General features: G+C 44.6%; 1 protein-coding gene across 3 annotated transcripts in view; it reads right to left on the reverse strand.

Moving 5' to 3' along the window:
- Window positions 1–15,584: 15,584 nt before the first annotated feature.
- The window catches only part of GALNT18 (polypeptide N-acetylgalactosaminyltransferase 18), a 332,287-nt gene continuing 321,315 nt past the window's right edge, over window positions 15,585–26,556 (reverse strand). For 2 of the 3 annotated variants that reach the window (XM_044425517.1, XM_044425516.1), the window contains exon 11: window positions 15,585–16,041. In XM_044425517.1, the coding sequence (XP_044281452.1) occupies window positions 15,895–16,041 (147 nt within the window). In that variant the 3' untranslated portion in view covers window positions 15,585–15,894. Of the gene's footprint in view, window positions 16,042–17,502; window positions 18,490–26,556 lie in introns of those variants that run through there. The other variant, XM_044425518.1, reaches the window with a different exon arrangement.

Here is a 26,556-nt window from a genome sequence, read left to right on the forward strand (position 1 = left end):
CTCTGCTCAGTGCAGGATTCCAGTTAATTATATTTTACCAACTCATGGCTTAAAGTCAAAACAAGTTATTTTCTGTTAGATGGTATAAAAATCAATATCCCCTATTCTATTTTCTTTCTAAAAGATACGGATGGCTGCTTGATAGGATTTCTGCTGAAGTCACTCCCTTATACATTCGCTGACCTAATTACTCAGGTCCCAGGTGATGTTAATGTTTCATGAAACCATTACCAGAGACACAGACATGAAAATGAACTGTAAATTTTCACTCTCTAAGAAGGTTTTAAAGCCCGTGTGAAGGACCTATACTCAGAAAATACTGTGGAGGAGGAGGAGGAGGAGGAGGAGGAGGAGGAGGAGGAGGAGGAGGAATGAGAGTTATTGCAACCTCCATGCAGCAAGGTAGTTTTAAAAGTAACCTGTTCTTTTCCATTTCTGGCCCTTTTGTGAAACAGGACTTCATTATTCAGTGAACCTATCCTGAGGTGGCAGATCTCAAGCGAGTGAAATCAGATTTGATTAGCTTTGGACAGCATCTTGGCACACGGATCTTGAGAAGAAGCTCAAACAAACAAGCGCAGTGGTGCTTCCAATTATTCTCTTGAAGCACTTCGTAACTAGAAATCCTGGGGCACTAATGAGCTCACACACAGCTCTCAGTGCTTGACTACGTACTTGTGGCCTGACTTCTCCCAACAGTCCAGCTACAAATTGTGCTATCAGTGCTATCTCGTTGTGATTTTTACTGATTGAAAAACAAATGTGTCCCCCTAAATCATGGGCAGGCCTAGGCAGGTGATTCATTTGGGGAACAACCCGGCTGCTGGATTTTCGTATGGATTCAGAATCCCCTCATGGCCCAGCTGCCATAGGATGGACAGACTGGGAATCCCTCTCTCAGTAGTAAGGTCTTCTGGTAATCTGTTTCATAAAGTGCTGCTGCAATCTAATCCCAAAAAATTTAAAGCAATAAGAAAAGGCTATTTAAATCTGAATTCTTCTGTGTGAGATATAAGATATCTGTTCTGTCTTCCATCATTGCCGTGCATCCATATATGCCTGGATATCTAAAGGGGCTTCTCTTCCCATATACACCACCTGGACCCAAAGGTCATCTATGGAGGTTCTTCTTTAAACATATACAGAGTGTTTTATAGGTTTCTAGTCACATGCACAGGAAGATGATGGGGGAAGAATGGGCACATAACAGATAATGTATTCATGAACAGAAAAATATGAGAAAACTGCAGAGGGGCTATGAAATAATATTATAGTAAGTATCAGTGACTGCAGAGTATTGAAATGGCAAAGAGGAAGGCACATGATCATAGCAGATCTGGGTTGTGAACTTGAATTAGTAAGCAAATGCGATTGCAATAGAATGAGAAAATCCAGTCAGAGAAACTTTGCCACAGCCAGCAAAAGAACGGGCACAAAGTGGTTTTCCTTGGGAGCCACTTTCCACAGAGGATTAACTTTGCAACTAAATGTAGCAGCTTCCTCAGGTGAGTGGCACCAGATGACTGCATATGTCCTGGTTATTCTGGAAAGCTATCAGTAATATTGCTTGATAAGAAGGGCACTTTGCTAGTAAAGTAGTGAAAGTCTGATGAATTTGCCCCTCATACAACTTGCTCAGTCCTGCCAGAAATCTCACTATAAATATTTAAGAGTAAAACTGCATACAAACTTCACACATCAACACTCAACAACAGTCGATTGCTGGAATTTCTGTGTAAGAGAGCCACTATCGTGGATGAAAAGCTGCTCAGGTCAACAGATGTTAATACTTTAAAAGGTAGGAAGTACCCGTGTGCAGGTCTCCAAAAGGAGACTGATTTGCACGAGGGCTAATCTGCCACTTTCCTTTTACAATAAAGACAAGGATCATTTTGAAGCAATTATTTCTGTGTTCTTTTTTTATGAATAAGTTTTATTATTATTTGAGAAATTATAATCCTAAAAAAACAAAAAGAAAACTACAAACAAACAACATCTATCATCAAAAACATGGAGCCCACTGAGTCAGCCCCCCACATCCTTCCTCTTTCTGTGTTCTTTATTGTCATTCATCTTGCAACCTTGAGATGGAGCAGATGGGTCCTTGTTGCTGAAGAAGCTACCAGAAAGCAGCAACTTAAAATTACAGCAAACTTAATTCTGCAGGCATGTAAACCCCGTTGGCGAGAGGCCACAGAAAAGGAACATGACAAGTAAAACCATATATAAAAGCTTCAGCGCACTGCAGATGTTCTATGCATTTTCCTTCGGATAGCTTAGTGGTATCTTTATAAAGAACAGAAAAGTCTAAATGTGGCTGCTCCATGCTGGGAGTTTGGATCTAACTATGCACAGGATTGTACTGTACCCATGAATGAAAACCCCACCATGGGTAACAACCCATGGTGGCTTTTTGTGTTGTGCAAGCCTAGGAATGATGAATGATGACATTAAAAAGAATTAGAACACTAGGGGAGTGGTGAGGTTATAAGTAGTTTAATTATAATAAGTTTGTGGTATCTTACTCAATGATTAATGCAAGTTGAAAGTGTGACAGTAATTATTGTCGGAGAACACATTCAGGCTTGCAGTAATCTGAATTGCTTGCTTTTGTAGACAACAATGATTATCTAGATGGTTTTAGTGGGATTATTTGCCACCTTAAACAATTAATGTATTTTTACTCTTAATGCATGGAATACTGTACATTCTCTGCAAAGGTTAATGAGATGAACATGCTGTTGGTAGGCATAAAAACTCTGTTGAATCACCCTAGCAGAATGTAGAATTAGTTTAGTTAATGGATTCTAATTGTATTGCATTAATCCATACCCAGCCCTCCTCCCTTTTGCTCCTTCCATGCAGTGTAATTTGTTTTGATCACTTGCTTTATCTTCATGTACGAAATGACAGAGATACTTTGGATACACTGGACTAGGGCTTTGGTGTTTTGAGGATACAATCTATCCATGCTCACACACAGAGAAAAACATTGCTACAACTCCCAGCATGCCCCAGCCCTGTGAGTTGGAGGACTTACTTTCTGTCTGAACATGCATGAGTTTGGGCCTTAAATCAGGAGGCACGATAGCTTTAGGTCCAATGCATGCCTCACCGAGAATGACAGCCGATCATTTAGTTCTTCTTTTACAGCTTTCAGAACCTGCCTTATTGACTCTCCAAAGTTCCACCAGCTCATTACCTTTAAATTGCTTTCAACTATATGAGAAGTTGTGCGTCTCCTCTACATAGGGAAGGCAGTTGCATGCCACCCACTGAAGGATTGTCATTATTTGTTGTCTCATCATGGAACTGACAGGCAGGGGATAAATATGTTAAACAATACAGGGACTCTTGAATCGGTGTGTGCATTTGACCAAGGAATGACAACAGTGATTTCTTCCCTGCCTAAAGTTCTGATCACTGCGGAAACAATAGCCCACCATCCTCAGTTCAGATGGGTCGCTGTTAATCACTTCCTATGTTTATATTCTTCAAGTGCCAACAGAAGCATTTTGACCTCTCCATGAAAGGTTCTCCCACAAACCGGTTTTATGCATTATACAGACAGAATGTCTGAAACTCAACATCATGAGAATGAGTCCTGTCATTGGGAACATCTTTACGTCAATCAAACAGTACCCCTGAGCAGCTTTCATATTTAATGTGCTGCCTAACCAATCCCAGGGAGATAGCTTTGGAATGGCTTCCATTTGGCATGTGCAACGTTTGAATTGGCCTTCAGACAATTCACAGAATATCATGAAGAATGACTTTAATGCTCAGGATTAATGTTCTCAAGTCTGTGTTTATGTTTCTGCTCACAGTTTATGGCCTACTTCTGTTTTGCATTGCTTCAGGGTTTCATTAAAATCTTTGCATTCCTGCAGTTATTGTAAGCGGTTGCATCGCTGTTGTTTTTAACACGTTTTGTAAAATGACACTGACTTGTATGTCTTCAGCAGCATTTTTACTGCACATGGATAAGTGTGAAAGTCGTTCTGAAAATCAGCCAAGTCTTGTCCAGGATTCCTTGCACATATAGCGCCCGAGGGATTTCTGCTTGCATTTTAAAGCCAACACAACCCCAAGTCCTGTGTCTGTTAAAGACTTGACAGCTGTTAAGCTGCAGTGTGTAAGGGCAGCTGAGGATAACAGCCACATGGCAAGCAATTCCTTGTTCCAGCATCAGGTGTTCATCATCTGGTGGCTGGAGGAAAGGAGGTCAGACTAACTGGCTCCGATATTGACTGACAGACAGCAATGGGATGATTGCCCTGGACTTTGACAGTGACTATATCTTGCCATTAACTCAGGCAAATGTCATCCCTGCCTTGTGCCTCTCTCAGCTTCAGAAGCGGCTTGCAGTGGCGGAAGGTTCCTGCAGCCGAACGGCTCAGGGGTGTGAATGCACACTTCGGGCACAATCCTATGCCCCTTGCCCTCAATGTACGTAAGACTCCCAACTCAGAGGTTTATGCACATTCTGTGCCTGGAATGCACCATGGGTGCTGCCACCAGTCCTAACACAATGAATTTTATCTTGGCAGAGGGGGTGAGACGGCAACGGCGACCTCAGTCGGAATTGGTGTGAATCCTTGGCACCACCCTCCCCCCTTCCCCAGCCCCACTGCCCCGCCTCCTCCCCTCTGAGGCCCTGCTGTGACCTTGGCAGTGTACCAACCAGTCCAGCGCTTTCCATGCTGGTTGCGAAGGCGTGGGGCTCATCTGTGGATGTGGATTAGCACAGCTGCCCGTGTGCTTGGATGGCCTGTGTGCAAGGGATGCAGCAGGGCGAACGTGGGGGCGTGCAGGCCAAGGGCAACGGCCCCATTTTTGCACCAGCACTGGCCCCTGTAAAGGAAAGACGAGCAAGGAAAGGCAGAGCCCGCTCCACGTGCCCAAGGCTATTTTCCCCACTGCATACCAAGTTGGGGATTCAGATTTGCTCGCCCATCAAGACAACCCAGTTCATGTCAGCCATCCTTGACTTAGCAGGAATCACTGCGGATTAATGGCGGCAGAGCGCAGGGCAATTTCCACAGCTCACGGCAGACGTCAGGAGGAGACAGTGAAGGCGGCATTTACATCTGTCATGCGAACGCACCGCAAGGAGTGCCTCGCCTGGACCTTCATTTTCTGCAAGGGGAGGGCAGTAGAGCACAATTCCGTCTGACAGTTTACTGCACTCTCTAAGGGCACATATTCTAGCTCGGGACAAAAGACAAAAGTAAATTAATGCTATTCATGATATAGGTCATGTTCTGAAACACAGAAGAGCTTTTCCTCAGCCAGGGCTGCATATTATCATTGCTCCAGGTTGCCCAAGTGTTTTCACAGCAAAGTTGGAACAGAATAGACATGCACAGAGACATACGTAAACATTTACGTGCATGCTTCTCAGAAAACTGATCCTGTTTCCTCAACATATACTTAAAGACTTGCACACATGTGTATTTTCTTTTCCAGACATCATCTGCTTGCTGTAGAAAACAGCTCCATATTATTGGAGTTTCCTACAGTGTTGTCCCTCATCCAGAGTATGGACTTTTTATTATTATTATTATTTTGCTCCAGATGCTGGTGATTCTCCCTGATAGAGGTACAACAAGATGAGTGCATGACAGGCTTATGTGTAAGAATGGCGACATTGCAGCTTAGGGGGAGCATGGGCTAGCCCCTCGCTTTCTTAGGGTGCTGTGGAAGGAGCCATACCAATTGTTTCGTACAGTGTCCAGCCTTCCCATCACACACCAATCTGCTTCTCACAAAACATCCCTGTCCTGCAGAGCTTCTGGTCTGGGACAGAGCCAGTCCATCCCAACCCAAATGACAAACCTTCTTGGCGCCAGCAAGACATAACGCAGCAGAAGCCAGCCAAAGTCTTTTTCAAAGAAGCCAAGCTCTGAAATTTAATCTCTCCTGAGAGATTTCAGTCAAGGGCTTAATACCTGAAAACCTTGCTGTTAAGAAGCGGAGCCAGTGAAGCCACCCACGCTAGGAAGCTCCTATTGATTGCGAGGCCAGACAGCAGCATGCTAAGGAGCACTGGAGGATCTTGGGTGTAAACCGTGGAAAGCCCTCCTGTCACAATTAAGAATGATCACACACTCGCTTGGCCAAAGCAGTCGTGAGATGTCGGAGGGGTTGTTAGTTTGGTGAACTCCTTCTTTGTGCTATTTTCAGTGGCCCAGGACAGGGAGTCAGGAAGAATTGCCCAGGAGTTAGCAATGCACAATAGGAATGCAGCTAGAAACAGTGTGCTAAACAGTGCAGTTCCAATTTACTGAGCTCAATTAGATTTTACTACGCAGTAGATGTGTTTAGGATTGCAGCCTGGATGTCTATCACAGCCTCAAGATATGCAAAGCAATTCATATGACTATTTGACTCCATAAAGTCTGCACTCTCACTGGTCCAGGTCTAGAGGCTCAACATCATCCCAAAGAGGAGTATGAAATGAACAAATTATCCCAGAAAAAACCTCTGGACCCTCTAATGCGTTCCCCCATCTCAAAGCCTGGCACTTTGCATCAACCTTGACGTCCAAGAATGGCTCTTCCAAAGCTTCTTAGGCCCCTTTGACATATAACAGCTTAATACTGGCCAGTATCAAGTGGGAGGCAGAACGTCTGAAGGACCAATGTGGACTGGCCCCTTGAGCTGCTGCTAGTCCCTTCTTGGAACAGCCCCTCTTCCATGGGGCACCACCCATGCCTAGCCGTTCCTGCAGGATGCTTGCCAGGCTACTATCAGACAGCCTGGCTGAACATGGCTCTTGTCTTCCCTGGAAAAGTTGGAGCCGTTTAAACACCTCGTTGACTGCCCAGTTCCTCCAGGACCCAACCCCCAGGCCAGGGCGCTCAGCAGCTGCTCAGATTTGCATGAACTTGGCATTGTATAAGTTAGCATGCCTTAAATAGCAACAAGAAGAACAGTGGTGTGGGGATGGGTGTTTTCAAGCTATAAGAACAAAGCTTGCTGCACCACCTGTAGCAGCAGGCGATGCATCTGATGAATCTGATCTAGCAATTCTCTCTTGTGGAGCCTAAGGCCCCGACGATTAATGCAGTCCAACAGGCCTTGTTAAGACCAGTCTAAATGTATGTAGAGCAGGTGCGCAGCATGTGTCCTATGGGCTGCATGAGATGCTTCCCTCATTTTAAGAAAGAAAAATAAATCTACTCCACACTTGCCTGTGGAGTGTCAAACAGACAAATTTAGTTTGTTTGCATACTATCTTTAGCCTTTTGGGTTCTCCCTAGCTTCCCCAGAGCACCAAGACAGTTACATTTAGCATAAAAACAAGCCAAGTTTAACCATGGGTACAGAGAGGTTTGCTGCTAAAGTTTTCCTGTAAACCAGGAATTTAAGCTCTTGAGGGGATCTTTTGGAGGCAACCCACCAAGAACAGCCCACTTCTGGGGACCAGGGGATGAAAATGTCACCCAGACCCCTGGAAGCTGCTCACCCCAATAACAGGTTTAATTTTATAGCTCTTGGCTTGTCTGGAGCTGCAAAGAGACTGTTGTTCTTCCTTCCAGAGTCCCATTTCCCCACTGGTCTAGCAGAGCCCTTATCCAGTTCTGAACCACGGTTAGCCCAGAGCATTTGGAAAGCCTGGCCTGGATCAAGGAATGGATTTGCCACAAGCATTACAGGGAAGCAGCTTCATCTTGACTCTAAATATATCCACATAGCAATAGAGATGAGATGGGGACAGTTGACAGAAACTAAATCTTCTAATTGGGCAAACCTAGAACAATACAAAGGGAACCCAATTTCCCTGCAATGTTTGGCTCAGCACCATTTGACTTGAGGAAGACAATTTGACTTGAAGAAAACTTAGCAAAGTATAAGGTAAGAGCCCTCTCTGCTTAAAATCACCTCATACATTGGTGACGAGAACAAAAACAACAATGTAATGTAAAGAGTGTTCATTTGTCAAGTCCTGCCTCCAAATATTCCCTAATACAACCATTTTCTGCTTGAAAAAGTGGTCCAAAGGAGGGTGAGCAAAAAGGTCAAGGATGCAGTATAGCCTGAGGTTCTTCTACTCTAACCCCAAACCCAGCTGAAGGCTCTTGTTCATGTTGCGTCAATTAATGTCCTGATCAACGTCCCTGAGCAAGATTAACGCACTGTAGGGAATCAGGGCACAGGCACCAGGGACCCAGGCAACAAGGACCAGCTGATGCAAGTCCAGAGTCCATAGCAAGTCTAAGTCCTAATCCCAAACACGCCAAGGTCAGAAGCAAGAGCAGGCCATGGAGCAAGGTGAGGTGTAGCCCAATACCCAAGAACAAAGTCAGAGCAGGCCAGAGGACCAAGACCAGTAGGAGCAGGATTCAGCACACTAGAATCCAACATTACCAAAGCAGCTGCTGTTGGCAAGGGCTGGCTCTTATATCGGTCGTTCCCCTGGGCTCTCAGGTGATACTTATCAGGGCCCTGCGGCTGCAGCAGAGGCTGGGACCAATCATGCAATGACCAAGGCTGCTCCTCTGGTGCTGGGCCAGCAGATGGAGCCCTGGAGCTGCCCATTTTCTGACATTCACCCTGTTCTTTCCACTTGAGATGCACTTTAAACTGTGACAAACAGCGTTCTGGGCAGGAAGCATCTGCAAGAACTACGTTCTGCCATTCAGTGAGAAATCCAGAGTGGATACTTAAAGTACAGGAGTCACAGCTGTTTAATGCAGAAATTAAATTAATTTTTTTTATAGAGCACTGGTGTACCGATGGAGCTATAAAAACAAAGACTCTCTTTTAAAGCCTCTGGTATTGCCTTTAAAAATCCATGGCTTGCAAAGGAAAAAAAAAGAAAAGAAATAATGTTTCTTTCCGAGTAGAATGGAAAAGCAGAGACTTGCCCATCTTTGTGGGAGGATGTCTGATTTCATTGCATAGCCTTCTGCCAAGGCGCTTAATAAATCAGCGGAAGGAAATGCTAGTTTTGTGGCTGATGCAAGTATTACCATACCAGAGGGCACCAAACTCATGTGAGCATGGCAACGTTTTCCATCATGGGAGCCTTTGGATTCAACTTAGTGTATAATCAGCACCATCGGGTGGGGAATCTCCATGGCAGAAGCCCCAGCCTCTCCAGTCGCTTGGACATTGATATCCAAGTCAACATTCTAGGTTCCACTGCTGCACTTTTTCTTGCCTATGGGGTGGGGGGCATGGCCCGATCGTCCCCGTGGCAGACGATCTGAGGCCTTTGAAGTTGTGAGCATCTGAGGCACAGCGGCAGTTGCTTTCATCCCCACCATGCCTTGCACCCTGCTTTTCACCTAGATGGCCATCTCTGGACAGCCGGATTTAGCATGGGAGGGAGGAAAGCTGCCCAGTTCTAACAGCTGCCCCAGCCTTCTTCCTCCTCACCCACAGACGCAACAAGGCTGGGCAACAGGAGCAGTCCTTCCCCGGCTGGCTGCAAGGGGGCTGTGTGGAAGCTCAGCCTCTGGAATCCGAGTGCTGAGGCTGCGGACTTCACTGCCCCATTTGCAACTACTCCTGAGGCCTCCTGCATAACGTTTGGAGGCCATAGGATCACGCAATATTATGGTCCCCTGAACAGCACTGCAGGAGCTAGGGATAGACCAGAAAAGCCCTTCTGAGGTGAAAGACAGAGAACTTTCCTTGGTCTGGGTTCAAAGCAACACTTGGCAATCCATATTCCCGTGCTTTTCTTTAGGACTGCTACTGCTTGGTAGCAGCTGAATCCATTTCACTGCAAAATAATGTGATACAACCAGCAATAGAACTAGAAGCTATAGTTGTGGCACCATTAGGATGCAATCCTACGCATGTTTAGACATAAAGGGTCCTGCAGCTCCTAGCATTTCCCGGCGAGCACCTTCTTCTGTCCACACATGCAAAGGATTGTACTGCTCTTGGAGACTGGACAGGAAAGGGACTACCGCAGTCTGGAGCCGGAGTAAACTCTGCAAAAGTTCTATCGGTTTCACCCACAGTTGTGGGCCAGTTAAGCACAGAGTCAAGTCAGCCAATGTGCTCAAGTGTAAAAGACCTATCAAGTGCCATTTTCCCATGGATACAATTCCATTGAGATGAAAGGCAAATTACAATGAAAATATGCATTTTGTAACTGGGAATTGAGTGTAAAGAGCATTTTAGGTGCTTTATCACAATTTGGCTCCTTCTGACAGTTATTATGTATAATCTAAATTCAGATAAAATGGCTGTTACTGACAACTCTCTATGTAAATCCCATTTTGGCAATAGGCAAAATTGCATCTCTTTGCCATTTTGGCACGTACTGAGTTTGAAAACATTCATGCTTTTAAGCACAGAGATACTTTGCTACAACTCAAGAGAAGAAAAGGTTTGCTTTTGCAAATACAGAGAGAGCTGGCTTTGTAACGGTCTAGCAGCATCCAGTGGTGTGCTTCCACTGCGGAAAGAGCACTAGCAGGGCTGTCCTGTCACTTCCCATTCTGCAAGTCACTCAGGGCGCACTAGCAGAGCACCTTCTAAGCCAAAGATCTGCATTCAGCGCAGGGTAAGAGGGTGCATCAGATGGGCAATTCGTGGCTCCACAGAACTGAAAAAGGTCTCAGCGGACAATAGGCTAAATGTGAGCCAACAATGCAATGCAGCAGCCAAAAGGGCAAATGCTATTTTGGGATACATTAACAGAAGTATTACTTCCAAATCACGAAAAGTAGAAGTTCCACTATACTCCGCATGAGTCAGACCTCACCTGGAATACTGTATCCAGTTCTGGGCACCAAGATTTAAGAAAGATGCAAAAAATTAGAAAGGATCCAGTGAAGGGCAACAAAAATGATCCAGGGTTTGGAAACACTGCCCTAAGAGGAGAGACTGGGGGAACTGGGCATGTTCAGCCTTGAGAAGAGAAGACTGAGAGGAGACATGATATCCCTCTATAGGATAAGTACCTCAAAGGCTGTCACAGAGAGGAAGGTCAAGATCTCTTCTGGCTGATACCAGGACACAGAATAATCAAGTTAAGTTGCAACAACCCAGAAGCAGGTTGGACATCAGGAAAAGCTTCCTGTTTGTCAGAGCAATATGACAATGGAACCGCTGCCTCGAGAGGTGGTGGGCTTTCCCACCCTGGAGTCATTCAAAAAGGAACTGGGCAGCCACCTGAGTGGGATGGTGCAATGTGGTGTCCTGCAACAGCAGGGGCTTGGACCCGATGGCCTTCATGGCCCCTTCCAACTCCACACTTCTATGATTCTAGGGGCACAGTGGCGAGGATGGCCTCCTTGCTTTCCCTGCCCTCTAAAACACGTGGGGCGCCCATTCCAGTCAGCACAGTGTCCTTGCCTGCGCACGAGGATGGCTGAGGCACTGCTGCCCTTCCCTGTGTCCTTCTCTGTCCCCCAGAATTCCTCCCTCCTGCAGCACCAGCCCCAAAACAGTCCTTGTGATTTTGGAGCTGCACAGCAAGGACTGCACTGGCTGCGAGGCGGCAGCTCATGCTCAAAGACTTCAAACATTGTTCTAAGATCTGACTGTCACAAGAAATCAACAAAGACGACCTCCCTCGCAAAAGAATCTGTTGCAGGAGGAGGGAGAGGATCGTGAATCAGTTTTCACAGCCTGTTAAGCTAAAAGCTTTTTGCTTTGCTTTGTTTAATTCCAGCAGGTGTTTGACCCACAGGGCTGAGGACTGTTTCATAGCTGCCCCTGTTTTCAGGATGGTTTTCTCTAATGCACCCATTCATGTTGGTTGTCGAGTGCTTTATTGTTGTTGGATTGGATGGTCGTTTGAAAAGAGTGACCCCTCCGAGTGCCACAAAGGGCACGGGAGTGGGAGACACTCGTCTTTTCAATCCGCAGATCAATCGCGGGGAGGCTGGGCTGTGTCACATGAATCTCAGCATGACGCGTGGAGCAGTGGAGCAGTGCAGTCATGGAAGCAGATGTGGCAAAAGCTGAGTCCTCTGCAGGGTGGTGCAATTCAGTGTATGTAGGATGCATCCATGTTTGATCTGTGTAGGATGCCAGTGCAAGTAGCAACTGGAAGTATTTGCTATGTCTGAACCAAGCGTGTTTGCATGAACCAGCCCTTGCTGAACAGCCATGAAGGGCAAGAGTGCCAAGAAAGTGCTCATGTCCTGAGCAGAAGGACCGCTGGTGTCTTTAGGTCATCCTGGCATAAAGTTCAGAAGACCCTTTGGCTGCCAGAGCTGTGGAAGGAGACCATATCATGGCTAGGCTCCCACATCCCCCTTGAGCTGCCATGACTCTCAGTCTTCCCCGTCCTCACCAGAACCCCAGGCCTCCCACCACGTCAGCTGGGAAAGCGCTCCACCAAAGCTGGCTTGGCAGGAGGACCCACTCAGAGGCAGGCGTGGGGACCCGGCCACCTCTTTGAAGGGTCACACCTGCTGCCTTCTTGGGGTGATGAAGCTCTGCAGAGAAGCCGCTGCGCAGTCGGGAATTCTCAGAGCCAGCCCGAGAGCATGTGGGTGCTCGGGAAAAGTGGCACAGGTCTTGCTGTGTTTCTGGGGCAAATGCTTTTTAGGGCTTCGTTTTTGTGAAATTCACACAAAAAATCAACTAAAATGCTGTGGAAAGGGGGACTCGTGGAAGGTGGCGGGAGCACACAAGTGACTGCTCAGCACATCCTGCCGCCTGAGGCAAGGACTTCCTCTCACCTCATGAGAAGAGTTCCTGCTTGAAGGAAACGCTCCCACCACCCCAACAGCTCAGGGGCTGGTTCTCTAAAGGCCACTGTATCCCGTTCAGGCTTTTCCAGATGTTATATTGTGAGAAGCAGGCTTTGGATACTGTTCCATGGCCGACTGATAGTCACTTGGTCGTGGTGTGGAGAAGAACAGTGGCCTAACATGGACTGTTTCCACCAATAACTAGAGACATACCTGTTTCTGCAGGAGTTTTTGGACTGTTAGCATTGCTTCTTAATTGATGCACTGCATCCTCTATTTTTAATGTTGTAGTTTCAAGGATCGTTTTTCAAAATTTTGTTACTTGGTGAACCCTTTTGGGTTTTTAAAACTAAAGCAATACATAAATTTTCTGAAATGAATGGATCACAAAATGAATGTGTGCAGTAATATAGAAAATCAGGTTCATTTTCATGCCATCAAACAACAGAGAAACAGAGACCCGCCTGTGCAGGGTGCTTGCTCCTGTTCAAGCAACTTTCTGTCCCATCTCCCAGCCACTTTTTAGGCCTAAATGAGGTAGATGAATATGAAGAATAAGTCACACCTCTTGGAGAAATGAAAAGGTGAAGTAAAGTTCATGCTTTTGCTGGAGACCTTTCTTTAAGACCCAATTAAATGGAAGCCATTTATCTCTCTCACTCTTTTTAAGTAACAGTGAAGGGCAGTCTCTGGGCGCAAGTGGAAAAGCTCCTGGGACGACTTCACAGGCAGGGCTAATGAACGAGCTTCTGATCCCAAGTCATTCGCATCTCAGTGGGCTCAAATGCCATTTTATTTTAATTTGCTCCTTTGCCTTGGACAAAACGTATCTCGCGCTACAGCTGTATATCTGCCTTTTCCCCTGTGTATGCAAAGCAAAAGCAAGTTTCATCTGCCTTAAGGCACACTCCAGTGGCTGCTAGATGCCATCTAGGTGGCTGTAGGAAAAACAGGAGTTCCGACTATGAGTACAGAAAAGGACTGTGTCGGACCTCTGCTGCACTGGCTGCAATGGCCAAGACCAATTTTGGGGGCAGCACTGGGACTGCCATGCTGTGATGCCTCAGCCTCTCCTCCTCCTCATCTGGGCGGAAATATTTAGGTGGCTGAAATCAGAGGGAGAAGGAAGCAGAGCGGTAATGCTGGCCTCTGGGCAGCTTTTGTCCTCCACGGGCCTGTGGTCATCTCAGTTAAGGGTGGCTGCATTGGATTATTTATTTATTTAAACATTTTTATGCTGGTAGTATCAGATACAGCCAATGGCATAATCCCTAGCTGAGCCCACATTTCAGATTGTATAGGAAAACCGGAGAGAAACACAATGGCTAACTTTCCCCTCCTCTTTTGCATTTTCAGGATATGTCCTCAAAAAGACTCCTAACGCATTTTTTGATTTTGAAAATACTGCTTTAAAGGTATTAGGGAATGGATGCTGGTTCACTTTGCCTTCATACTTAATAATTTCACATCTTGTTCCTCCCCTAAGTAGGGGGGGAAAGTCAGAACATAGGTGGCCATTTAGCTTGAAATGTAGCGTTTGACTCACAGTTGAGTTTGAAACTGAATTACAGAATCATAAATCTCCAGTCAATACTGCATTTGCTAGGCCTACATATAAGCCATAGTCACAGATATTTTTAAAAAAACCAACCTGCATCGTTAATGCTAATGGCTCTCCTCAGTGGTGATGTACTCTTTCTCATTGAGAACAACCTATTTTTTCAAGCATCCCAGAAGAGCTGAAGCCTCATGTATTCAATTTTCAATTTTAATAAAACTTGTGATTGAAATCTGTATTTGGGAGCTAATTTAACAGTTACAAAGAGGGAAAAGCTTAGTTAAGCTGTACTTAAGTAAAGCTGTCAGATAAGGCTGCAACCCTTACCTGGGAGTAAACCACATTAAACTCAAAGGGACATGTCTGGATAGCATGTATAAGATTACACTGTATCTTAGTAACAGTTTCATCCCTTTATTTTTAAAAATATATCTCCATAACTTTGGGCCTCTGCTTGTTGCCTTCAAAAGAGACATATATAATCTTTCCATCTCATGTGTTATATTTCTGTTGTAGTAGGAACCAAGCCTTCCCATTCACATGACTATGGCCCCTTTGATGAAGTGAGTCCCTTAGGTGCTACAGGCAATCCCTGAGTTACAAACATTCGAGTTACGAACAACCCATACATATAAATGAACTGCCATTAAAAATTACTACAGAACATCATTGTCACCATAGAGACAGAGGAAGTGAAAGGGGAAAGAGGGAGGGCATCCAAAGGATCACCACAGAGAGAGGAAGTGAAAAGGGAGAGAAGGAGCATGCATCCAAAGCATGCCTTCCTGCCCTGTCCATCTGGAGCAGGAAATCTCTTTGGCATTTCCTTGCAGCAGAGGAGGTGCTAGGGGGTAGAGATATTCATAGTTTTCCACTTTCCTGGGGGTCCTGCACCCCTAAACCCTGCAAATGTGGAGGGCTGGCTATACACGATCCGTCTTACATACAGATTTGACTTCAAGATGAATGCTCATTTTCGCAGGAGTGGGACTTGTTTGTAACCCGGGGTCTACCTTAGTTACATAAAAATAAAAGAGAAGCAAATGACATGCGGCTTTTGGCCATGGGATCTCTCTCTCCCACTCTTGAGATAAGTGTATTATAATTGATTCAGAGAATTTGCCTGTGTCTTTGCAAGGGCTTAAGAGTTCCTTGCCCTTTGAGGATGGTGCTGTATATGTGTGAATGGTATCAGCAAATGAAGAAACACAGATATAGTGAATACAGAAAAGAGCAACAGTGGTGTCTACAGTCCCAGAGGGCTGCCTGAGAAAAAGCAGAATTAAATAGCCAAAAAGTATAAGGATTGTTTTGAATCTGCTGTACAACAAACTCAGTCACAAAGTGCATTAAGCTGTGTTTTTTTAACCAATAAAACTTTATTGTCTGTGTTATAAATATTCTCCATTTGTTCCCTATTTACAGTGGCAAAATATTTTAAGATATGCTTCCGTCACCCGTCATTCAGTATCTCTCTATAAATGCCATGAAAGTTTCATTATGAAATAAAAATCTCTGTTCTCAGCCCACAAATCTGACATCCACACACTCACACAAAAGGATTAAAAGAGGAAGGAGAAAATATAGTACAGCAGGCAACATTGCAAACTTTTGCTACACAGTAGCAAGAAGGTTGAAGAGATGTTTCCCCCCTGCCCTGAAAGTCTACGGTGGCAAACTTTTCAGGAGGTTTGTGATAGACCAACGCTGGCCGGAACATTTCTGCAGAACTAGCTGAAATCCAAATTCATTCTCATTGTTTTCCTGCAACTCCAAGCAACGTTTGGACTTCCTATTCTGGATTGGGCCTCCCTTTAAAAGAAGAAAGACAAACACATTTAATCTAAAGCTGCTCAGTGTCACTTCAGTTCATGACATTTCAGATCATATAGTCACTTAAAAGCTTGTCCGATTACAATCAACAGTGTGATTTAGTGCAATTAAATTGGGGGTGCTAAGGTTCAAATGACTGTTCGGCCATAAAGCTCCATCCCCCTTTCCCATACTGCAGTGTTGCTGTGAAGATAAAATGGGGCTGAGGTAGGCCCAGGCAACCAAGAGATGTTCAAACTCATATGGATTTTCTGGACATCAGTTTGCCACTTGTCTTGCACTTGATTTACACTCATGTTCGTGGTTGTGGCTTTTTGTGTGAAATGGACAACTAGGAATGAACCAGTGTGAAAGTTCTGCCAAAAATATCCTGTGTTTGTGCAGATTTCCAAAATTGTGGGGCTGATTTAGAAATCTGCACAAATCTGGAAAACTGGGGAACTCCAATGGGGAAAGTTGCACAAGTAGAACATGAGCATATATTGAGTACTTTGCTAATATTTTTGTAGACGCTTTCTCAGAGTCGTGTGCATGATTGTTCATGCATGCACTGTGACCAGAAACAAAATTCTTGTTTGTCCCTAGAGATGTGTGCACTGTTCCTTGGAAGAAGACGAGGATAAAAATGTATACATCCACAGAGTAGCTGAGAGAGCTTTCCAAGTAAACATAGGCAAGGGAGATGCCACAAAACACAGAACCTCCAAAGTCCATTGCATATTTGAGGCCTGCAGGAAGGTTGAGAAATAAACTTTGCACCACCTTGAAAGATTGCTGGCCTAAGACCAGCCCCTAGTAGATCTAGATACCCCTATCATACAATCCTCAGCATATTTACATATGAGGTCCCAGTGAAAACAACAGGGACAATTCTGTGTAAAGAACAGGTGGTGCTTAAACTGGCTAAGAGAGAGACGCCTCTTACTTGCTTTGTCCCTTTTGATGCAACTGAAGATTTTTTTCAAGTCTGTGTAATACAACCGCAGTTCTACTTTAAGACGAATCTTAACTGCAGACCATACTTTGTTCATAAAACTCATCAACGTCCTTTTTTTCCTCCCACTCCTTTCTCCCCCATTATTCCCCTTCATCCTGGACTTTTAAGTGGCACCTAATAAAAGGACTGTGCAATTAGTGACTATTATGTTTGAATTCTTCCTTCTAGAAATGTCCTCTTTTCTTTGCTTATTATTAACATACCTCAGCAACCTTTCAGTCCGAAAAAGAAGCTACTATGAATGGCGCAACCAGTAGTGCACCAGATGCTTTCAACTACAGCTCCCATGATCCCAGACCACTGGCCATGTTTGCTGGGCCTTCTAGGAGTTACAGTGCAGGCAGCGTCTAGCTACGTGGTCCTGAAACAAAGGGGTGCAGCTTATGCTGTTTTATGGCATGGAAATCCATGCAGCAGCATAGCAATGAGCCAGTGCTAGGAGAGAGATTCAGGGGCATGTGATCTACTACTAAAATGGATGCAGGCATCACAGCACTATCAAAGTAGGATCGTCCTGTAGTAACCTCCGTGCTCCTTCTTGTGGGTACAACATGCTTCCTCGGGTTTCCTGCAACATCAAAGTGCTTATAGGAAGAAAAATGCCCTACAGGCTTGTATGAAGAGCAAAGTGCCAGGGAGCTAAATTCACAATGTCATTTGCGCTTATTCTTGATTACATGGATCCTCTTGGTAAATGGAAGGTGACCAAGTTCATCTTTTGATTGAACTTGTACAGAAAGTTCCAGTTTGTGATAGGACTAGGATAAATTCTAGCTTTGAAAGTGGCTCTTCCTGATCATATAGTCTAAGCAACATAATCTATTGCTTATGCATAGTGCGTGTGTGTTTGCACATGCCAGACATAAAAAAATAACTAATAAGAACAGTTGAGCTCACAGAAAACTAATGGAATGAGTGCATCTTGTCAGGAATGGTGTTAGATCTTGTTTTGGACTCAGATTCCTATTATTCCTAAACGCCCTTTACAATCTGTCATTTCCATTTATGTATGATTGGAATGACGGGGAGGGGGTATCACTTTTATTACTTAAAGGAGAATTAACAGAAGGCACTTTTGTTCTCTCTTTTTTTAAAAATACAATTTACTTTATCATAAACCAAAGAATGCAAAGTGTGTGCATAGTTAAGATTCTGCATGAATAAAAGCTGGCCATTTACTTTTGTAAAGCAGATTACCAACTAATGGTTCAGGCTGGTCAGGAAATGTCTCTTAATGGAAGCCAGTTGCTAGGAGAGGCCTTGGATCCAGAGGGACATGGGGTGGGGAGAGAGGGCGGGCAGCAAGAGCACAGAGCTGTTGCCAGGAGGATTTTGGGCTGCCTCTCTCTGGGCAACTGAACTATGAGGCAACTTACCCTGTGACATCATGTATGCTAAATGTTTCTGCATCTGCTCTGCTTGTATATTCACTGAAACCACAGAGAAACAAAAGAGCAAAGCTAGTTATCTTGGTTTTTTTCCATCTTCCACCTTACCCCGGTCTTCCCCAATCTGGTGTCCCCAGATATGGCTCAGACATGTCGGCTCCAGCCAGCATGACCAATGGTCAGGAAAGCTAGAAGTTGTAGCCCAAAATGTCTGGAGAGCACCAGGGTGGGGAAGGCTGCCATAAATACTGTGCCATGGCAAGCCCTGGTGGTGCAGCACCCTGGAACTTCTCATCAGCCAGAAAAGTGTGTCGCACTTCCAATATTTTTGCTGGGAGGCTCTCCAATGCTCTTTTCTCACTGGAGAGAAAACTCCTTGACTTGAGCTGATTGTGAGCTGCTGCTGCTGCTGTTAAAAGCAAAGCTGGCGAAGCTTTGGGAAATGCCGTGTTTTACAAAATAGCTCTTGAAGAGGAGAACTGGAGGACAGGACCTGTCAGCAGAGGTAAGCGCAGTTCTGAGCACAGAAAGGAACAGGGGCACAGGAATGGGGGAATAAGAAAAGGAATCGAGTTTGGTAGAACATTGGTTGTGTAGTTATGTGCCACTCAGAAAGCTTTGACTACAGGATGGTTTAAAAAGGCAAATGAATGAATGAATGAATGAATGAATACATTGGCCTTATTTGGGTGTTTTATTCAAGCCTACTCTCAATGCACAAGAAGGGCCGTACAAGATGGCTGTGCTCCAACACTTCTTAGCCGGAACACCTGTGCCCCCGAGCATCTGCTGTGTGGATGGCCGTAGGGTTGGGGCCTCCATGCAAACAGCTGCACAAAACTTTCCGTGCAACCTCAAGTCCTGCATGAAGGAGATTTCAAGAGGCGTGCAAGCCTGGGTCAGTTCTGCCTCTGCAGCATTCATGGTGTACGTGTGGGCACTGGAGCCGTGGCTGCTTGGTGCACCCATCCTTGGGCACATGCCTGTTCAGTGTGGTCCCACCCAATGCTCTGGACTGAGGCAATGCATGAGCAAAATCACAAGAGGGCGACCATTTTCAAAGCAAGTACACAGATCAGATGGCCAAGCACTTACCTAGGGGAAGGAAACCAGAGAGAGAAGCAAGAGGAAGAAAGAGAGAATAGGATGCATGCATGCATGGATAAAAGGGCATTTTTAAAATTCCAGTACATGGATAGATGGCAAGGTGAGAAAGAGAATGATTGGAAGCTTAATTTAAGATCAGTACTACTATCTCTTTTTCTCTCAGTGAGATGGTGATGATTTTGTTTGCTTGTTTCATTTCTATACTCCCCAATAAGCCAAAGCTATCTGGCTGGTTCACAGCAATAAATCAAAATCCAACAGATACAATGAAAGTACAAATAAAAAACAGTATAAAATTCCAACACAAAAATTTAAAACAACTTAAAATTCAAATAAACATTTTCAGTAAAACATTTTCAGTAAAACAAGACCAAATTAAATCAACAAACATGGCCCATCCTATACCATTAAATGCCAACAAATGCCTGGGAAAAGGGGGCAGTTTGAACCTGACAGAAAGCACATCTGGAGTAATTCTAGTTCCATTCACTGCCATATGGCACCTGAAAAACTGACAGAAAAGGGCTGACCACCCTGCAAGAGATGAATGAAAAGTCTTGAAAGTTTTCATTTATCACGCTATTAATGCAAAATTAGAGAATTCCTACTTTACTGGTCCTTGAATGCTGGTTACCACCTGTTTTCAAGGTCATATTGACTCTGTTTATGAGCGTACTGAGAGACTGTGAATGACTCATAGAATAAAGCAAAAGACTGAGCTACGATTAATCTTATCCTGACATTGTAGTCCAAAAGTAATACCCTGCTATGATTTGTGACTCTGATAAATTAATTCTATTAATTTTAATCTCTCTCTTTTTTTCCTCATTGGAGAGAAAAACCCACATATATGTTTTCCCTTTTCTCTTTCTGTTGAATGCAAATCAGCTTCTCAAGGTTGAGTTATTCAATGTTAAGACAAAAACTCATGCAGATAAAAGGGATAAATGGAAATAAAAAAGCAGGAGGAGCTCAAAGATCAGACTCTTAAGAAAGAACAACAGGGTACAATTGTTTATGGGATATATCCTTGGCTGAATGATTTGCAATAAAGAATGTATGGGATTATCTGCACCTCATTCTGTGCTCACAGCATTACTTGTGTCACAGTTCAATTTACTGCAGACCCTTTTGGGACTAGCAGACTGAAGTGCCGCATACCCATTTGGATGGACAGCTAGAGGAGAGGGACCGAACACTTATGATTTACTGCATTTCGGGAGACTGATTGGAAGAATGCAGCTCATAAGAGGCAACCGACTGAGCACTTATATAGACTCAGAAAGTGAAACATGAACTTTCCAGATAGCTGTACTATGCCATACAATAGAAGGTGATCCCAGTAAAGAAAACCATTCACTCATTTGAGAAAATATGTGAAAGGCTGTAATTGCCGTGTGATAAGCATCACATGCACATTTCATTCTTACACCATTGCAGTGGGTCACTGAATATTATAAAGGAGGCAAGGAGTAAAAAGCAGGTATCCATTAAAAGAGGAACATGTGGTGGCAGCGGCAGTGATGCTGATGTAATCTTCCAGTGGATGGCCCTCCATTTGCTACAGAGATTTACTGGATGGCGTCATGTTAGAAAAGCAACACTGTAAGGCAATACCAGCTCCTGGTACTGGAAGGTCCTTGGACAAGACGACCTCAGTGGACCCCCTGCCTCAGTGAACTGTGTTAGGATGCGGGCTGCTCCAAGTTCCAGCTGGTGGCCAGAACTGGAACTACCACTACAGAATGTTTGGGGTTGGTCCCGGGCCCTGCTGGAGCTCTCAGCCTCCTGAGGAGCATCAGCTGGGAGAACGGGGGAACAGCTACAGACAAGCAAGCTCTTCCCTCCTCTGGCTGCCCATCAGCACAGGTTTTCCTGATAGCCGCAGCACATTCCGGCTCCTCTATCACACCAGACCCTTGTTGTGCCTTGCTGTACTGTGCCTCGCCTTGCTGCCTTACCTTGTTCGTCACACCTTCACTGCTCTTGAATCCTACCTGGTTCTCCTGCCTCAAGGTGCTTGCTCTTTGCTTTGTTGTCTTGCTTGTTCCTGACTCTGGCTTGCTCACGACCGAGCTCTTGCTCTGTTGGAATACATATTCCTGGTTGCTGGCTTAGTCCCGCTACTTGACCACAGTCAGCCTCAGACTTTACTATTGGACTTCAGACTGTGTTGAAACTTCGTCCTGGCTCAGGTGGTCGCCGTGCCTCCATCCTGCTGCCCATGCCCTGGACCCTGAAAGGCAGACTTTTTCACTGCCACTGCTACCAGATGCCCTCGTCCCTCATCCTCTTTCTCATCACTGCTACTGCCCCCTTTCCTAACAGACAAAGAGGCAGCGAGCCAGCAGTCAGTGGCACCTACTGCCCTCCCTTGTCCCCACTACCGTTGTGTGGTCCAGCGTGCAAACTGGGTGAGCAAGCAGGCTCCCGTGGTGCCGTGGAGGGGCGATTCCAGGGAGTTCTTGCCAGTGGGCTCCTTCTGAGGTGCCCAACCACACCTGTCCTTGATGTCGGCCCTGCTGTAAGGCAGCAAGCACCTGAATTCCATTTAACCTCATCCCTGCTATAGTTCTGAGACAAGACATGGTCTTTCCTGTATCTCTATTTACCTTCCTCCTTTGATGTTATGCAAACTTCCCATTATTTCCTATATCACCACAGGCTCATTAAATAAGGATAGATTTCACTGGGACTGAAGATGCAAAGCACTAGGCTTGGGTCCTAACTTCTGGTGAAAGAAACTCTACATGTGGAATATTACCACGTGCAGAAGGAAGGCAAGGAGTGATGGGCAGCCCAGAAGTTGGCATGGAGGGTTGCAGTGGGAATCCACAAAAATTGCCTTCGATCATTAGGAGCACCTGTGGGAACAGATTCCCTTTGTGAGCTGAGGGAGTCCTCCCACAAATGGAAGGACAACTCAGGATCCAAAGGTAATCCATGTTTTGATTCTTTTATAGCAGCTAATTTTTCCTCCCTAAGTGCATAAAAAGGACATTATATAGCACTTGTCACAATATAAATTTACTAACCTTTCTCCGCTAATCGTCATGGGAAGCCACAGCCTCACTAGTTACATACTGATTTCCTATTATTTTGTAAGTTAACGTAGCAGAGTAATGATGGATCTGAGTATCCACCTACATAAGAATATTCAAATCATCCTTGGTAGCCAAAAGAATGTGCATGCATTTATAGTTTCGATTAACATTTGCAGCTTTACAATTCTATGAGAATATTAGAGTAGCTGAACTTCTATGCACAACCATTCATATTATTTGTGTAATTCTAAAAAACTATACCATATGTGAGCATCAAATACTTTTTTAATTAAGGCATTTTAATAAAGGCAATTTAAAACAGGGAGGAAAAAGTCAATGGCATACGGCAGGCCTAATTTGAATGGAAATTAAATATTGATGGCACTGCAGGAAGCAGAAACAAACCATCTGCATGTCTGCTCAGATATACAACCTACTGAGTTCCGTAGGTCTTATCCCAGGTACATGTGTAGATGAGGCACCTATGGTGCAGGGGCAGTGAAGAAGAGGAAGGGCATCTTTCTGCATGAGCAGAAACCCTCTTGTGATGCTTTCTCTTCAGGCAGGTGTGTTCATGCACTCAGGCCACAAAGTCTTGGAAAGTAGATTCCAAAATTCTCACCTGGGTTGCACTTTAAGCTACCCATTCAAGACCAGGTCACCCCCAAATACTTTTCATCACAACAGGGATAGCTCATTGCATTATATTGTTGTGGGAAAGAATCAGCACCCATGAGGACTGCAGCTAGTCTCAGAGGGAACAAGGAGAACTTTCAAGAACTTTAAGAGTGACATCATATCTTCCCTCCATCTTCTCAAGGGGGACACATAACAAGTGGGGTGCTGCAGGGTTCAGTCCTGGGCCCAGTGCGCTTCAACATTTTTATTAATGATCTGTTTGAGGAAGTACAGGGAGATGACACAAAACTGGGTGGGATAGCTAATACCCTGGAAGATTCAAGGGGATAGGTAGGCTGGAGCACTGGGCTGAGAGTGAATTTCCACAGAGAAAGGAATGAAATTCCACAGGGACAAATGCCATGTTTTACACCAAGGAAAAAGAAGTCAGGTGCATCGTTACAGGATGGGGAATACTTGACTCAACAATAGTGCAAATGAGAAGGATCTTGAAATTGTTGTAGATTACAAGCTGAATATGAGTCAACAATGTGATGCGGCTGCCAAAAAGACAAGAGCTATTTTGGGCTGCATTAACAGAAGTATCACTGCCAAATCATGTGAAGTGCTAGTTCCCCTTTACTCAGCACTGATTAGGCCTCACCTGGAGTGCTGTGTCCAGTTCTGGGCACCACAGTTTAAGAAAGATGCAGACAAGCTAGAAGGGGTTCAAAGGAAGGCAACAAGGATGATGCAGGGACTGGAAAGAAAGCCCTGTGAGGAGAGATTGAAAGGACTGGACATTTTAGCCTTGAGAAGACTGAGGGGAGACAGGATAGCTCTCCAAGGGTACTTGAAAGGCTGTCGCAAAGGATCTCCCCTTGATCATCCCAGACAGCAGGCTTAAGTTACAGAATGGAATAACAGGCTCAAGTTACAGGAGGCCATATTCTCACTAGATACCAGGATGTATCCTGAGAGCTAGAGCAGTACAACAAAGGAACCAACTACCCTGGGATGCGACTGGACAGCCATCTGAGAGGGTTGGTTTAACTTGGACTCTTGCCCTGAGCAGGGAGCTGCACCTGAAGGCCCTCTAGCCACTTCCAACTCTGCTGCTCTATGATTTTGAATACTGGCTTAGACAAATGCCATAAAATGCCATAAACTGAGAAATAAAATCAACAGGAGATTCCCCCCTGCCTCAATTTACTTGGATGAGTTGTAGATTATGTGCCTGTACATTATGTGTGTTGCTCAGAGTTTAAAAATTACAAAATGCAGCTGTTATAAATGAGAGGGATAATTTTCTTTGTGAAAGCTAAAAAGCTGTACTGGAAAATCGGTTATTCAAGACCTTCCTTTCTTTTCTTTGTCTGAACTAATTACTCTGGGCCTTCTAATCTGGATGTTTGATACAAAGGCCACATACCTAGGCTGGCTCATTTTAATACAGACAAATTATATATTTGCATTATCACATTATGTGCTGCTGACAAAACATGCTTAGTGACTTAGAAATAAATTGGAATAGCCTGGGCAGCAAAGGCTAGGAAGCATTCAGATTAATATTACAGAGTCTGCAGCAATTCTGAAATTTATATTGACCAGTTTGGGACCATTGCCAATCCTAAAGCTCACTTTGGAAATGCTTTTCCTGAAGGTTCTTCCTTTTTGCTTGTTATGCATTCTGTTCTGGTTGATGACAGACTCTGGTTTCTTCTAGACCAACCCCTTATAAATGTGCAAGAATGTAAAGGATGATGTAGTGCCAGGGCCTTACCTTCTGTGGCACCAGGAAGGCAAAGAGACGGATGTGATATGAGGCAGCTTCTTAGGTGTCTAAGCATAGCCTGGCAATCATGTACTACCTCCAACATATTGATGCTAACCAAGAGCAAGGATGCGTGCACCTTGCCAAAGGGGTTCCATCTATGCTTCACAGATTGTGAGGCATCATCTGCTCACTGACAGAACTGGATTTTATGCAAATGCATTCCTAAGCAAGGGTGGGAGGAACCCTTTTGGAATACCAGTTTGGAACCCGCCAGAATCTTCCTCTCCGCTCAGACTGGCCCTGCAAAGGGAGCCTCGTCAAGTCCAGAGGAAGTCCACGAATGCTCACAGACTCCTGGCTGTCCAACTGGCCACCTTTCCCATCAGGAGTGGCTGCAGGAAGCAAAAGAGGGTTGCTCTAAGTGGCCGCAACAGCCATCATTCCCAGCGATCCACCGTCTTTCCTTGCGGCAGCAGCATGCATGGAAAAGGGACACCTCGAGTGGGTGCATGGGCCGTGCCTGCTGCCATTCCCAGGAGCCAACCTTCTCCCCCACTGGCTACCGCTGGGGGGCAGCGGTGGGCGTGGAGAGTTGGCACTGCTTGTGCAGTATGTGCAGCTTGATGCCTTACTGGGCCTTACAGTAAAGTAACGCTGAAGAGAGCAGTAAGAATGAAGGGATTTTCACAATGAAAAGCAAGCTTAAGTCTCATTCATTTAAATGGGTCTACTCAAAGTAAGGCTAACATCGGAGCAAGCCGATATGCTAAAATATATGGACAGAGAAATATATGGAAATTCATTGCATCTGATTTACACTATTTTGCCTTCTTTGGACTTAATTCAATCTGAATGCTTAGGAGCTGAAACAGTTTCAGGAAGCCAGATACCGCCTGCTTCTGGGAAAGCCTTGAATGCACCCACTACCAGCTTGTTATTATGGAAGCATTAACAAAAGAGTTTGAATTCCCCATGTAATTTGCAAAAGGGTAAGCATACTAATGGAAATATGTTCCTCATATACTCAGGTAAATCTATATAGGATTGCAGCTGCAATCATTCAAGGAGAATTTTTGGGTCTCTGTCAAGATCAGCTTTTAGTAAATAAGAATAAAATTAAATAATTATAGTTACTACTTATTAAGAAAATTAGTACATCCATCTGTATCCTAAAATATTAACAGAAGCTTGGTGTGGAGCATGATGTGGAAACAGGAATTCTGAACATATGGAAATAGGAATTCTGATGTCAGTGTTACACTTTCTACAGAATGCACATATTATGAAAAATGCTACCACTAGCACTTAGTTAGAAAGGAGCTAGGAGTGTAGATGTGCATTCTGTTCCTTAACCCTTCTACATTTGAGGTCAAGCATTTGATCTAAATGGAATGTTGTCTCAGCCATTTGTACAAATTTGTAGGCTTCCAACAATGCCACCTCTTTTGAAATGAGGTTATTAAGTCTGGGGCTAAGGAGTTCTAGAATTATAATGCAGGGGGAAATAAGTAATCCCAGCAAAAGGTGTCTCTGATGATGCAACTAAGAGTAGCATTTTTACTT

This window comes from Varanus komodoensis, unplaced genomic scaffold, assembly GCF_004798865.1.
Source record: "Varanus komodoensis strain SLA01 unplaced genomic scaffold, ASM479886v1 scaffold16, whole genome shotgun sequence".
In the NCBI taxonomy this organism is placed as follows: Eukaryota; Metazoa; Chordata; class Lepidosauria; order Squamata; family Varanidae; genus Varanus; species Varanus komodoensis.